Raw genomic sequence first — 11,809 nt, 5'->3', positions numbered from 1 at the left:
CAGCGGCGCGGGCAGCGGCAGCGCGGGTAGCGACGGCGTCAGCTTGGAGCTCAGTGCAGGTACCGACTCCCCGGCTGCAACTTTGCGGTGGCGTGGGGACTGGGGGATCGGAGCGGGGCGGAGTGTGGGGGGATCCCCGGAGGCCGTGCACGCGGGGCCCTGTGGGCCTCGGGAGCGTGCTGCGCTCGGGCAGTAGTAACTTCTGGAAGATTCCCGGCGCCGCCGCGGCCCGGGCTTCCGACGGCGCGCGCGCCTAACAGGTGGCTCCTGGGCGCGGGCTCCGGGCGGGCGAGAACCTGGGCCGGCTACGGGAGGACGGAGTGGGGGGGGGAGTGCAGGGATTACAGGCCCTGGACGGGGTACCGAGAAGGGGACAGTCCCCGGGACAGCGGCCTGAGGTCACTCCAGGAGACGCCCATTTTATTCCCCGCCACTTCACTTTTTCCTCACGCCACACTTCCCTTTCCCGCCCGCCGCCAGCTCGCCCTTCTAGGAGCTTCTGTGCCTCGGGAGGGCCGGTCCTTCGCCCCTTGAAGGCCCCCGCCCCCCCTCCGGCGGTCCGGGACCACTTGGGCTCCTCCGGGGGTCTCTGCATTTCTTTTTCTCAGTGCGCTCCAGTTTTGATGGCGCGCTCCCCTCACTTTATCCGTGGCGCAGACACGTAGGTCTTCCAACCCGAGTCAGCCGTGGACCTGGTGCTGAACTGGGTTGGGAGGGGGTGAAGTTTTTTTTTTGGAGGGGCGGGGGAATCGCTCCTCCAGACGTGGGTTCGAGGGCGTCCACGGCGCAGAGTTACAATCCCCACCCACCTGGTCCGTGGTTTGTCGTGTGGGGATCGCCCACCGCAAATATCGAGATTGCTATCTCAGCGGGGAACGGGAGAGCTCTGAGCAAGGCCTGCACCCTCTCTGCCCCCAGAGAAAGGACACGCAGCCACGTTTATGGTTCATCAGAGATAAAGTCCCTGCTCAGGCCTCTCAGGGCACTTAGGAGCCTCCCAGCTTCCGAATGTCAGCGAATCTAAGACGTGTGTGTGTGTGTGTGTGTGTGTGTGTGTGTGTGTGTGTGTTTTCCTAGTGACAGTAGATGGGCATTGTCTCTGAAGGAGTTATAGATGCTCATGCTAAGAGCCCTGCCGTTTGTCAATATTTTGACATGTGAAGGATTGGTTTGGAGAAAGAAAATCTAATTACAGGTTATAGTGAAGACTTGTACCTGCCATGTCCTCCAATGCCTTGGAGATGTTAGAGATTCTGTGTTGGGGTTCTTACATGGCTTCCTTACTGTTTGTTAGGTGATTTTTTTTACCCCGCTGCCCTTGCCCTTATATCCCACTGTGTTTTTATATTCATTGTTAGGCCCTCCCCAGCTTTCGTGTGCTGTTTGGTTTTTGTTTTCGAATCAGGGGCTTGCCTTACCTCAGACGGCTCTCTCTCATGCCTGTCTCTATACTGCCTGAGTGTGCCCGTTACCCCAGCTCAGCGTTTTCTCTATGTTGTTTTTAGGCAGTTTGGGTCCTTTCCCCACTGCCCATAGTTGACCTCTTGTATAATGTTGGTTCCAAGCTCATCTTCGGTACTGAAGCCCTTATCTGCCTGGTCCAGCCCATGGACGAGCACTTTCTTCAGACTGCTGTGCTCCAGTCTCTGCTTCCTCTAGAACCTCATCCATCTGCTCCTTCCTTACCATTTTCATCCGCTTATTGCTCTTCCCCGCCATGATCTCTGTACGCTCTCCTTCAGCCTCCTTCTCTTATCCTCCTTTCCATGGCTGCTTTTGTTCTGGAAGTTTCTCTGTCATCTTCATTTGGAGTTTTTTGGTTTTTTTTTTCCTCCCCTCAGTATTTTTTTTCTAGTATCCTATTTTAAGTTTGTCTTTATCACAAGTTAGAGGCCATTGCCACTGAATCTAAAGATAGGAAGGGGCTTTTTTTCTTCTTTCAAACTTTCCCATATTACCAGTTTTCTCAAGGCTGTTCTGGTCAGGGTTTTGAGGGGGGGGATTGTTTTTTTTTTGTTTGTTTGTTTGTTAGTGTGGACTCCAGGGTAAAGTCACTAGGATGGTAAGGTCACTGGGTGCCTACCTAGAGGTATGGGAAAGCTGAGAACTGAATGGTAGGTTTCTTCTGTGTCCCAGAGAACGTTCTGGATGCAGAGGGGGAGCCATAGAATTAAGGTAAGAGTCATCACAAGTGGACAGACCATCTCTCAACGGGCACAGTGACGTGTGTGGCCATCAGAGGGACAGCCACATGGAGAGCCAATTGGTTCTTTGAGGGCCTAATGGTGCCACTTGGAGCCAATGAGCGTGTGTGCTCACCAGGGCCTTCTAAACACATGGGGCGGGGCGGGTGGGGCTTTGCCTGTTGCTCTCACAGCCACGTGGCTGTGGCGCGGCTGTGGCGAGTGTTCAGGGCCACCTTGTCAGCTGAAAGTTGTCAAACCACGGTGTGCTGAGTGAGCTCAGGGTGGAAGAGGTAAAGGCGGTGAAAAGATGGAAGGTTGAAGTGAATCTTATTTGCCATTAGATGCTACAAGCCATTGAGAAAAGAAATACGTGATTAAAAATAGATTTCTCGAAATTCTTATAAAATCTCGTGAAGAGTATAATTTTCCTTAAAAGGGGTAATACACCATGGTTTTAAAAGCATATTTTTCCTCTGTGGGAGGCTTAGAGTTAAAAACCCACGTAGATCTTGATATGCAGCCTAAATTTGGCATCAGGAAATGGGAAATTGCATCTTTAAGCAGAGTACAATCAAAAATGAATTACAATAAATCCTATATAATTGCATAGGTCATTCTCTTTAATGAGATTTTATTAACCTGACTGTCAAGCTTTTGAGTCAGGCAGATATTTTATCTTCTTCAACTGATAAAAGTGTCAGCCATAAACCACCATATAAATATTCATAAATCTACACATCTGTGGCAGCCTATCAGCATCATTCTTTTGGACATTAAAAGCATTCTAATTACTTTCTGTCTAGCAGAGCTGAAATGCCGCCTGTTATAGTATGTGCTTGGCAGGCATGATTGCTTTTGTTTGCCATCACAAATAGCAGCATCCTATTTTATATACCGATGGTCCAGAAAATATTCAGGGATTGACTGAGCAGGATGAATATTAGGAAGCGCCACCTGCTTTTGATAGCACCAAGTATATTAACTCATCTGTTAATTTTTGACACATCATTGATTTATTTATTTAGAAAAATTGCATCCTGTTTTGCTGTGTTGACGTTTGCCATTATGGAAAAAAAAATTGGCTGACTTTTTTTTAAGGCATCCTTCGTTGATTTAAGACGAGGGTGCTGTTTTCCAAGACGCTTTAATTTTCTAACTTCTGTCTCCTGTACCATACCATGTAGGCCTCTTAAAAAAGAAGTTAATCTTTTAAGGGGAGCCTCTATTTTGAGCTCGTTGGAAGTCCTTTGGTAGATGTAATGGGTGGGTAACAATAGGTCACTAAAAATTTCCTGCTACATCTTTAATATTAACATATTTTACCCTTGACTGAGCTAAAATCAAAAGGTTGCCACTGATTTTCAGTGCTATGATCTCCCTCCCAGAGATGGAATTCTCTTGAGGGGTGGGCTGGGATGGGCACATGCTGAACACATCTTGCCCTACACAGAAGGCCATCAGAGTAGAGAAGAAGCAATGTTTGAGTGCCTGTTTCCCATCCCGTCTCAGTCACCTATCAAATTGAGGATGGCTTAAAACCACATAGGTGCAGAAGAATTTCAGGAAATGAAAATCTTAATTAAAAAAAAATAGTAATAGCCCTGAGTTTAGACTTGAGAAGCAGGGTGGGCACAATATAGAGCACGGTTTCATCTCTCATTAGCGCACAATAAAGCGTGCTAAGTTAGCGGTCATTCAGAGGGCTTTGAAACTGTGATTTATTAACTTGTGGGGAAGTTAGGGATAGGTAGTTCTACAGTCCCTTTGTAGACTGCAGATTTCTGTATTTCTCTGCTATCCCCTGTGTGTGGGGCACTCTATGACAAGAGGCTTAAAAAAAAGTTAAGAAAAATCCATGTTTATGTTTTGTTCAGTTAAGACAGTCATGTTCACAGGAAACAGAACATTTCTTAGCAGAAAGGGGCTTGCACAGTTCCTGCATTTCTGACTGTAGTCTGTCCAGAAAGCTAAAGTATTGCTGATTGTGGTGCATATAAAATGGAAGAGTTACGCTCCCCCCTCCCCCCAGTGCAGTGGGGATATTTTTATCACACTCTTTTGTATTTTGGTGTTAAATATACTGCCCAGATATTTCAAGGTTTTTGAAAAGGGGGAAAATTCAACCTTACACATTTACAGTTGCCGTTCTTCTATAGATCAGCTCTGAGAGCAAATTCAGAGAGATGCCTTTTCAAGTCAGGCAAGAACTGTTCGGTGATCATTGCAATTCTCTGATGTTCTGAGTGCACTTTAATAGATTATCTTTATAATGTAGTATATTACGTAATGATTTTTTTCTCAGCATGTTATGAGTTTATCCTTCAATTAAGAAAGCAAATCACGCTTGTCCCTAAGTCAGATTTTTTCCTCTTGAAATCCATGCTGTAATGTGATTCATCAATATGATTAAAGCTGCTCGGTGTTTGGTAGGACACTGAATAAATGTCTTTGAGCAGCTCTTTCTGCACTGTTCCATTTAAGCCTTTCCTTCTGCGGCCATCCCTTTTGTCAAGGTTATGTTAGGGGTGCGTGGGCTGTAAGTCGGTGGGCCTGCATGATTAAAATGCACACAGTAAATACAACTTAAGGTCTTGTGTGGATTATAGGATTAAATTGATGGCCGCTGCTCCTGTGCTAGAATGGAGCATTCCCTGTCAATACCATCCTTTGATTTTACTAATGAAAGAACAAAATAATGAAGTAAAATATCAAGAGTGGAACACCTCTCCACTTGTGTGGTTCGGCCGTTCACCTCCTAGTGTGGTGTAGGTCAGAAAAGAAATGGCACCTGGGGATCTGTAGGACCTAGGTACAGATCACGACTCCGCACCCTCATCAGTGACCAGGTTTGTGTTCAGGGTTTTAAACTGACCCGTGGTGTTCCGTCAACTCTCTTGTATCTTCGCTGAGACGGTCCACACTTCTGAGCTCTGGCACCACGGTGTGTATTTGACTGGATAAGTCAGGTGTAAGAGGGAACCTTCCGAGAGGTTTGTGGAAGGATTCCTGGGTCTTGACCTTGTCACAGGAGAATCTAAGGAAGGGGAGGGTAGTGCTGCCCTCCGTAACAGGAAGTAGACTGGAGAGATGGTTCATTGGGTGGCAAGTGGGAGGACCTCAGTTCAGATCTGTAGAACCCAGGGAAAGGCAAGTGCTGTAACACACCTGTAATCCCAGCACCCCTATATAACAAGATAGACAGCAACAGGAGAAGTTCCAGGTGGTGTTGGGTGAGGCTGGTATATGCAGCAGTGATGTGTTCAAACAGGTTAAAAGTGCTGGCACCTGAATATCCTCTCACCTTGGGGGGGCAGGCAGAGGTCAGTGTTGGGTGTCTCCAGCTGTCCCCTCCTGTTTTTATGTTTTGAGAACTCACGGGTGTATACAAATATGATCACATCTACCCCGATTGCCTCCTCCCAGCTCCTGCCTATATCCTGATCCCATGTGTATCTCCCCACTAAATGTCTTCTCTTTTCTAATAACCCACTAAGTCCAGTATCACAGTCCATATGTGCATGGCGGTACGGTAGCTCACTGGAGAATGGGCAGTGTACTAGTGTCCACCCCCCAAAATTATCCTCTGTCTGCTATCAACTGCCGATAGCTCCTCATTTAAGGATGGGGCTTTTGAGTCAGGCAGTTCCTTATAAGATAGCCACCCCATTTTCTAGAAGCAGGGCCCCTCACCTGGCCCTGACTGTTGGTCAGTAAGCTCCAGATATCTTCTGTCTGTGTGCCCCTGGGGCTGGGATTGTAGGCGTGTGCTGCCTACCCAGCTCCTCATGCTTGTGCAGCAAGCCCTCAGTCATGAGCTAGCGCATGGTCTCACTGATTAGACCTTAGGCGAGGCTGGCTGGCAGGCCAGGGAGCCCCAGGGCAACCCTGTGTCTCAGTCTCCCAGTGCTGGGATTACAAGCATATACCCCCCCCACATCCATCTTTTTATATGGGTGCTGGAGATGGAGCGTGGTCCTTGTGTTTGCACGACAACCCCTTCACCTACTGCTCTGTGTGATGGGTGGGTATATATCGAGCCATTCTTCAGTGGATATATTTGAAGCACTAGTAGCCTGACTCTCCAGTCCAGTGTAGTCTGTAATCCTCTCCTGGACAGAAAAGTTTTAGCCCAGAATTCCCCCAGAATGGTAGCATTGTTCAGACTTGGGGGATGGGATACTTCATGTGTCTTCCAATTAAGTAATTGACACAGGACATGTGGACCACCCTTTCCCAGTACCTACTTCATAAAAATGTGCTAAGAAGAAAAGAACATGGTAGAACATTGGCTACTGGACAGAAAGACAGAAAGACTTCTGTCCAGTCTGTCTGTCTGTCGTCCATGTCTCATGTTGTCTCCCCTCCCTCCTACTTACTGCCCTATTTTTCCTGAGGAGAGACCTCACTGTGCAACCCAGGCTGATCTCCCACTCCTGGGATTAAATGATTCTCCCGTTCGGCCTCCCAAGTAGTTGGGGCAGCATCTGTACCACAGCTCATGGACAACACAGAATTGTGTTTTCATTCACCATACATGGTGAGTTTCTTGAGGCTTTCTACTACACCCGTTGTCTCTACCCCAAAGAAGACCTCAAGCATCTCACTATTTTTCACTTAAAAAAACCTTATTTTTCTTTCCCTGACCAAATAAAACAAAAATATGTAGACAGTGTCTTCAGAGAAAGTCAGTAACAAGCTACATTTTTATGATAAGAATTTCTCGCCCCTGAATAATTCTCCAGTCAGTGTTTTGTGACCATGAATCTGGGTAAGGGGAAGAAGAAATCTGAAGGATCCTCTTCCTGCTGAATAAGGCCTGACCAGTGTCACTCCGTACTAGTGAGATCTATCTCTGTGGTGACGAGCAGGAGGAGGAGCCACCTGTTTCCCTATGTGGCGATGCATTGGACAACATTATAATGTTTTCAAGATTTGGGAGAGATTTTTCCTTTGTCTCTAGCAAAGTGGTTGGTTTCTCTTCACTTTTTACTTTCCGCTGCTTGACAGTGTGCCTAGATCAGGTATGGGGCTTCATGGCACCCACACTTTCTGTCCCTGTAGGGGACATGGCGGTCCAGTGTAAATGGCTCTGAGAAGAGGGAGTCCCTTTTCAGATGGTGCTGCCCCATCACTCAAAACCCTGGCCTTGACAAGAACTCCAGATTAGGAAGACTGGAGTGCGGGTGTCGGGTGACAGTGTGTGTCACACTCATCCTCTGCTGTACAGCCTTCTGTGTTACCTTAGGTTTCTAGGGAGCTCTTCACAAGGACTAATCTCTCCTCTCCAGCTTGCATCCATGAGCTGCCTGGTTGTAGCAGGGATTGTATCAGCTGATGAATAGCAAGGGCAGGAGGGCACTCCAGAAATAGCAGTAATGATTGCGGGAAGGCCTCGTATCAATGAGGAACCGAGTCTGCAGTGGCTGGCTCAATTCATTAGAGTGAGGATATTAATGAAGCCAAAGGTGTGAGCTCAGCCCTGTGCAGGCCAGAGAGGGACATCTCCATGGGTTCCCGGCCTTTTCTCAGAGTTAGGGGTTGGAGTGTCCCGGGGACCTACTGGTCACAGAACAATAGGGAGCTGTGTGTCCTTTCTGTGGTGGGTTTACTGGGCCTTTTGTGTGGGAAGGTTAAGCCGGAAATGGAGGGCCTTGCTTCTTCCATGCCTGGCTGTGGGTCACTGATGTCTCTTTCTCGTTTCATTCCAGAGAGCCGGATGATCTTGGATGCCTTCGCCCAGCAGTGCAGTCGTGTTCTTAGTCTCTTAAATTGTGGAGGAAAACTCCTGGACTCCAGCCATTCTCAGTCCATGATTTCTTGCGTCAAGCAGGAAGGCTCTAGTTATAACGAAAGACAGGACCAGTGTCACATTGCAAAGGGGGTCCAGAGCCAGACCCCTGACAACATAGACATAGAAATGCAATATATGCAAAGAAAACAACAAACTTCTGCCTTTTTGAGAGTGTTCACTGACTCGCTCCAAAATTACCTGCTCTCGGGGAGCTTCCCGACTCCGAACACCTCAGCAGTCAGTGAGTATGGCCACCTGGCTGATGTGGACCCTCTCTCAACCTCCCCGGTGCATACATTAGGTGGCTGGACCTCCCCGGCAACGTCTGAGTCCCACGGTCACCCATCCTCCTCTACGCTGCCGGAGGAGGAAGAAGAGGAGGAAGAGGAAGGCTACTGTCCTCGATGCCAGGAGCTGGAGCAGGAGGTTATCTCATTGCAGCAAGAAAACGAAGAGCTCAGAAGGAAGTTAGAAAGCATTCCAGGTATGCAGCCACACTTGGAACAGACAACAGCAGCTCAGATCTATAGTTGTCTTGACTGCCCGTGTGTGTGTGTGTGTGTGTGTGTGTGTGTGTGTGTGTGTGTGTGTTGAAAAGTTGGAAAAGCAAGGTGTGTAAGATGTCCTTGGGTTACCCAGGCCAGGCAGAAATTCCAGGACCAGCGCTAACCTGACCTGTCTGTGTTAGCTGCATGTTCTTAGGTTAAGCCCTGAGCCCACGGACATCTCTATCGGTACATAAGTAATTCCTTGGCATGCAGTGCCGTGGCCTTGCTGTGCATCAACTGTTGGGAATCCGAGAGTCCTTGGAAAATGGTCTGCATTTAACATGACCTGTGTGTCCCCTGGTGCAGATGTGAATGAAACCATCTTTGCGTGAGCAGGACTCAGTCCTGAGGAAAGGACGGGTCTTTTCTGTCTAGCCCTTTCTCTGGCCTCGCTTGAGAACTATGTTTCAGCTAGCTGTCTCTTCAGTGTCCAACCTCCTCCTCCCAAAGTTCATTTAGAAATTGTAAACTAGTAGGTCAAAGATAAACCATTAGTTAAACTGTTTGTGCCCCTGGTGTGAGGCAGTCCCTAACTCTTAAACACCTTCCACTTTCTTAGCAGTAGAGTTGGAGTTTTCTTAGGACAAGACCTCTGAATTTTTGTTGTTACTGCTATTTCATCTGCTATTAAGGAACGTTCACATGGACTGTAGAGATGACGCTACACTGGCTGCTCTTCCAGAGGACCTGAGTTCAGTTCCCAGTGCCTGTATAATAGCTGTCAATTGTCTGTAACTCCAGTTCCAAGGGATCTAACACCCTCACACAGATATACATGCAGGCAAACCAATACATAAAATAAAAATAAATCATTTAAAAGGTCTTTTTAAAAAGGAAAAGTACTAATTTCACTGTATCTTTGTACTCATCCCTGTGTGAGTGGGATTGACAGCAGGATTATTAGCTAGAACAAGACCTGTTTTCATCACTGGCCCCTCAAAGACGATAAAGGCAGGGCCACATCCCCACAATCATCACATTTATGTTAACTCTGTCCTTAAATAGAAACTGTTCTGTTTAAGCCTGGCTTTGTGTGTGTGCTTGCGCGTGCGCCATTTTATTGGTAGCTCATATAGAAATGGGAAAATGATTTTTTAAAAAGGCCCCATCTGCTCATTAGGGCACATAGGATGGAAAATCAGAAACAGGTGTTATGATTTGCCTGACCAGAGCCATGTATGGTGATCCATACCTGTATTACCAGATCTTGAGAGGCGGAGCCAGGAGAATCAGGAGTTCAGGGTCATCCTTGGCTATAGGAATTTGAGGCCAGCATGAGCTACACAAAACCTGTCTCAAAAACAAACACATATTCACATGCATAGAGTTGCCAAATTAAAAATCCCTTCCCATGTTTCATTCAGAGGTTGGGCTCAGAACATCATAGAATCTGACTCTGTGTGTGTCTCAAAAGGACAGACAAGAAGTAAATCTGTGTGATGTGCTTCGGCCAGGCTGTCAGGCCTTCGGGACACCCTAGGAGAACCTAGAAAGCTGGTTAGACCATACTGTTTCTTGTCTGCCCACGCCAGGGAGAGATTTTACATTCTGCCAGCCCTGCAGATATGGCCCATTCAGTGTAAGTTTACCTCCCGCATTTATCTTATTCCCGTTCCTCCTCAGGGCAGGGAGATAGGCAGCTGCAGAGATTGACATCAGCCACTCAGAACTGTAGCCGGCAGCTTCTGCTGTTTTACTAGACGCTCTTAGCAGCGGCCCTCCTTGGCCTCTTCCTGTGTAACACTTTCCAGAGTGGAGGAAGAGGTGACACAAATGTCCAGAATATTGCTAATTCCGAGTCCTAAATATGTGGAAGTATTCTTGACATATCATATATTTGGGGTTCAGCCAGGCCAGGTGCTGATATCAGGGATAACTCACGGGTGGCCTGATCTAGTCATTGAACTTCCCAGAAAGGTGAAAATGCTGTACTCTCTTGAGCACTCTTGATCAGATCTTAAATGACACTGATTGAAGTAGTCTAATGATAGTAGAGTTACTGTGGATACCCCGGGCTTATTGAGGAATTTTCCGTGAACCTTGAACCGACAGCCATTTCACATAGGACTGTGGTTACATTAAACATGTCTGGAGGGCTGGGCATGGCGGCACACATCTGCACCAGCCCTGCAACAGAAGCAGGAGGATCAGGTGTTCAGGGCCATCTTCAACTACATAGCAAGTTTGAAGCTATCGTGATCTACGTGAGACCCCGTCTTCATTATGTCTGGAAACCCAGCAATACACATGAAGAATCAAGAGATGAAATATGCACAGATGAAAACAGTGTAAAATGGAAAACACCCAAGCTAATTAGTGATTACCTGTCAAATATGGTCACTGTCGAGGGAAAGAGATTAAAGGTGTCACCTGAAGATGGACATTTGGCCAAAGGACAAAGGGAGGCACGATCCTCTTGCCTTTCTTCGAGCCTCCTTTGGGTGAACAAGTTTGAGGATCGTTCAAGAATCCATTCTTGACTCTTAGTGACTGAAGTTTTAGGAAAAATTGCCCCTAGACACCCACAGTAAGGGATAGGCTGTAACTGTATTTGTCCCTGCTCTTTAACGGGTCCAGGGCACCCCACTGTCCTAGAGACAGGGCATTCTTATAGGAAGACCTGGGGCTGTCTTGTAGCGTCTGCCCTATTTGATAGTCAGTTTGTGGCAGCCGAACATCCAGGACAGACAGGTCCACAGGAGAAGGCAGCGTCCAGAAGTCAGGAGAGAGAATTTAAGAAGATTGAGATCAGTTGATTAAGTGCTGCAGACCACCCAGGGGAATGAAGTGTCTTCGGGTTCTCCTGAAGGTACTGCGGGGAACATGAATGCAGGGTCCTGCTTCATTTTCTCCCCTGAAGTAAAGCCTGGAGCACATGTGAACTAAAGGGGGCTAGCCCGTCAGCCACAAGGAAAATGCTTCACATGGGTGGTCACAAGAGGAAGGGAAGGTGTTAGGGCTAACCTAAAGCAGGTTGGGGAGGGCCTTCTGGTGCTGTGTGTTGCTGGTGAAGGGTCTGTCAGCCTCAAGCTGAGAGGCAATCTTTCTCTCAGAGGTCATTTCAGAGGTCAACAGTTCACCTCAAGGAAGTGACATTGGCACTTTTCCTTTTGTATTGTATCATTCTGCTGGAAATTCAGAAGTTTGTCAAATTTTTTCAGTTAGAGATTAAAAAAAAAAACAGGCTAAAAAGAAGCAGCTAAAATAAATGAATAAATAAAGCCACTTGGACCAGGAGTATAGTTGTTGGGAGGTAATTAGAAAGCAGGAGTGGTCCCAGCACT

At 47.3% G+C, this 11,809-nt stretch overlaps 1 protein-coding gene across 1 annotated transcript in view; it reads left to right on the top strand.

Moving 5' to 3' along the window:
* The first annotated feature begins 6 nt into the window (after window positions 1-6).
* Window positions 7-11,809, top strand: part of Bend4 (BEN domain containing 4) — a 30,662-nt gene continuing 18,859 nt past the window's right edge. Inside the window, exons 1-2 of the mRNA XM_026785249.1 lie at window positions 7-59; window positions 7,895-8,461. Of these exons, the coding sequence (XP_026641050.1) occupies window positions 7,903-8,461 (559 nt within the window). The 5' untranslated portion in view covers window positions 7-59; window positions 7,895-7,902. The remainder of the gene's footprint in view (window positions 60-7,894; window positions 8,462-11,809) is intronic.

Source organism: Microtus ochrogaster, linkage group LG1, assembly GCF_000317375.1.
Source record: "Microtus ochrogaster isolate Prairie Vole_2 linkage group LG1, MicOch1.0, whole genome shotgun sequence".
Lineage (NCBI taxonomy): Eukaryota > Metazoa > Chordata > Mammalia > Rodentia > Cricetidae > Microtus > Microtus ochrogaster.
Note: the sequence above shows the minus strand (reverse complement) of the source record. Positions and strands in the feature narration are given on the sequence as shown.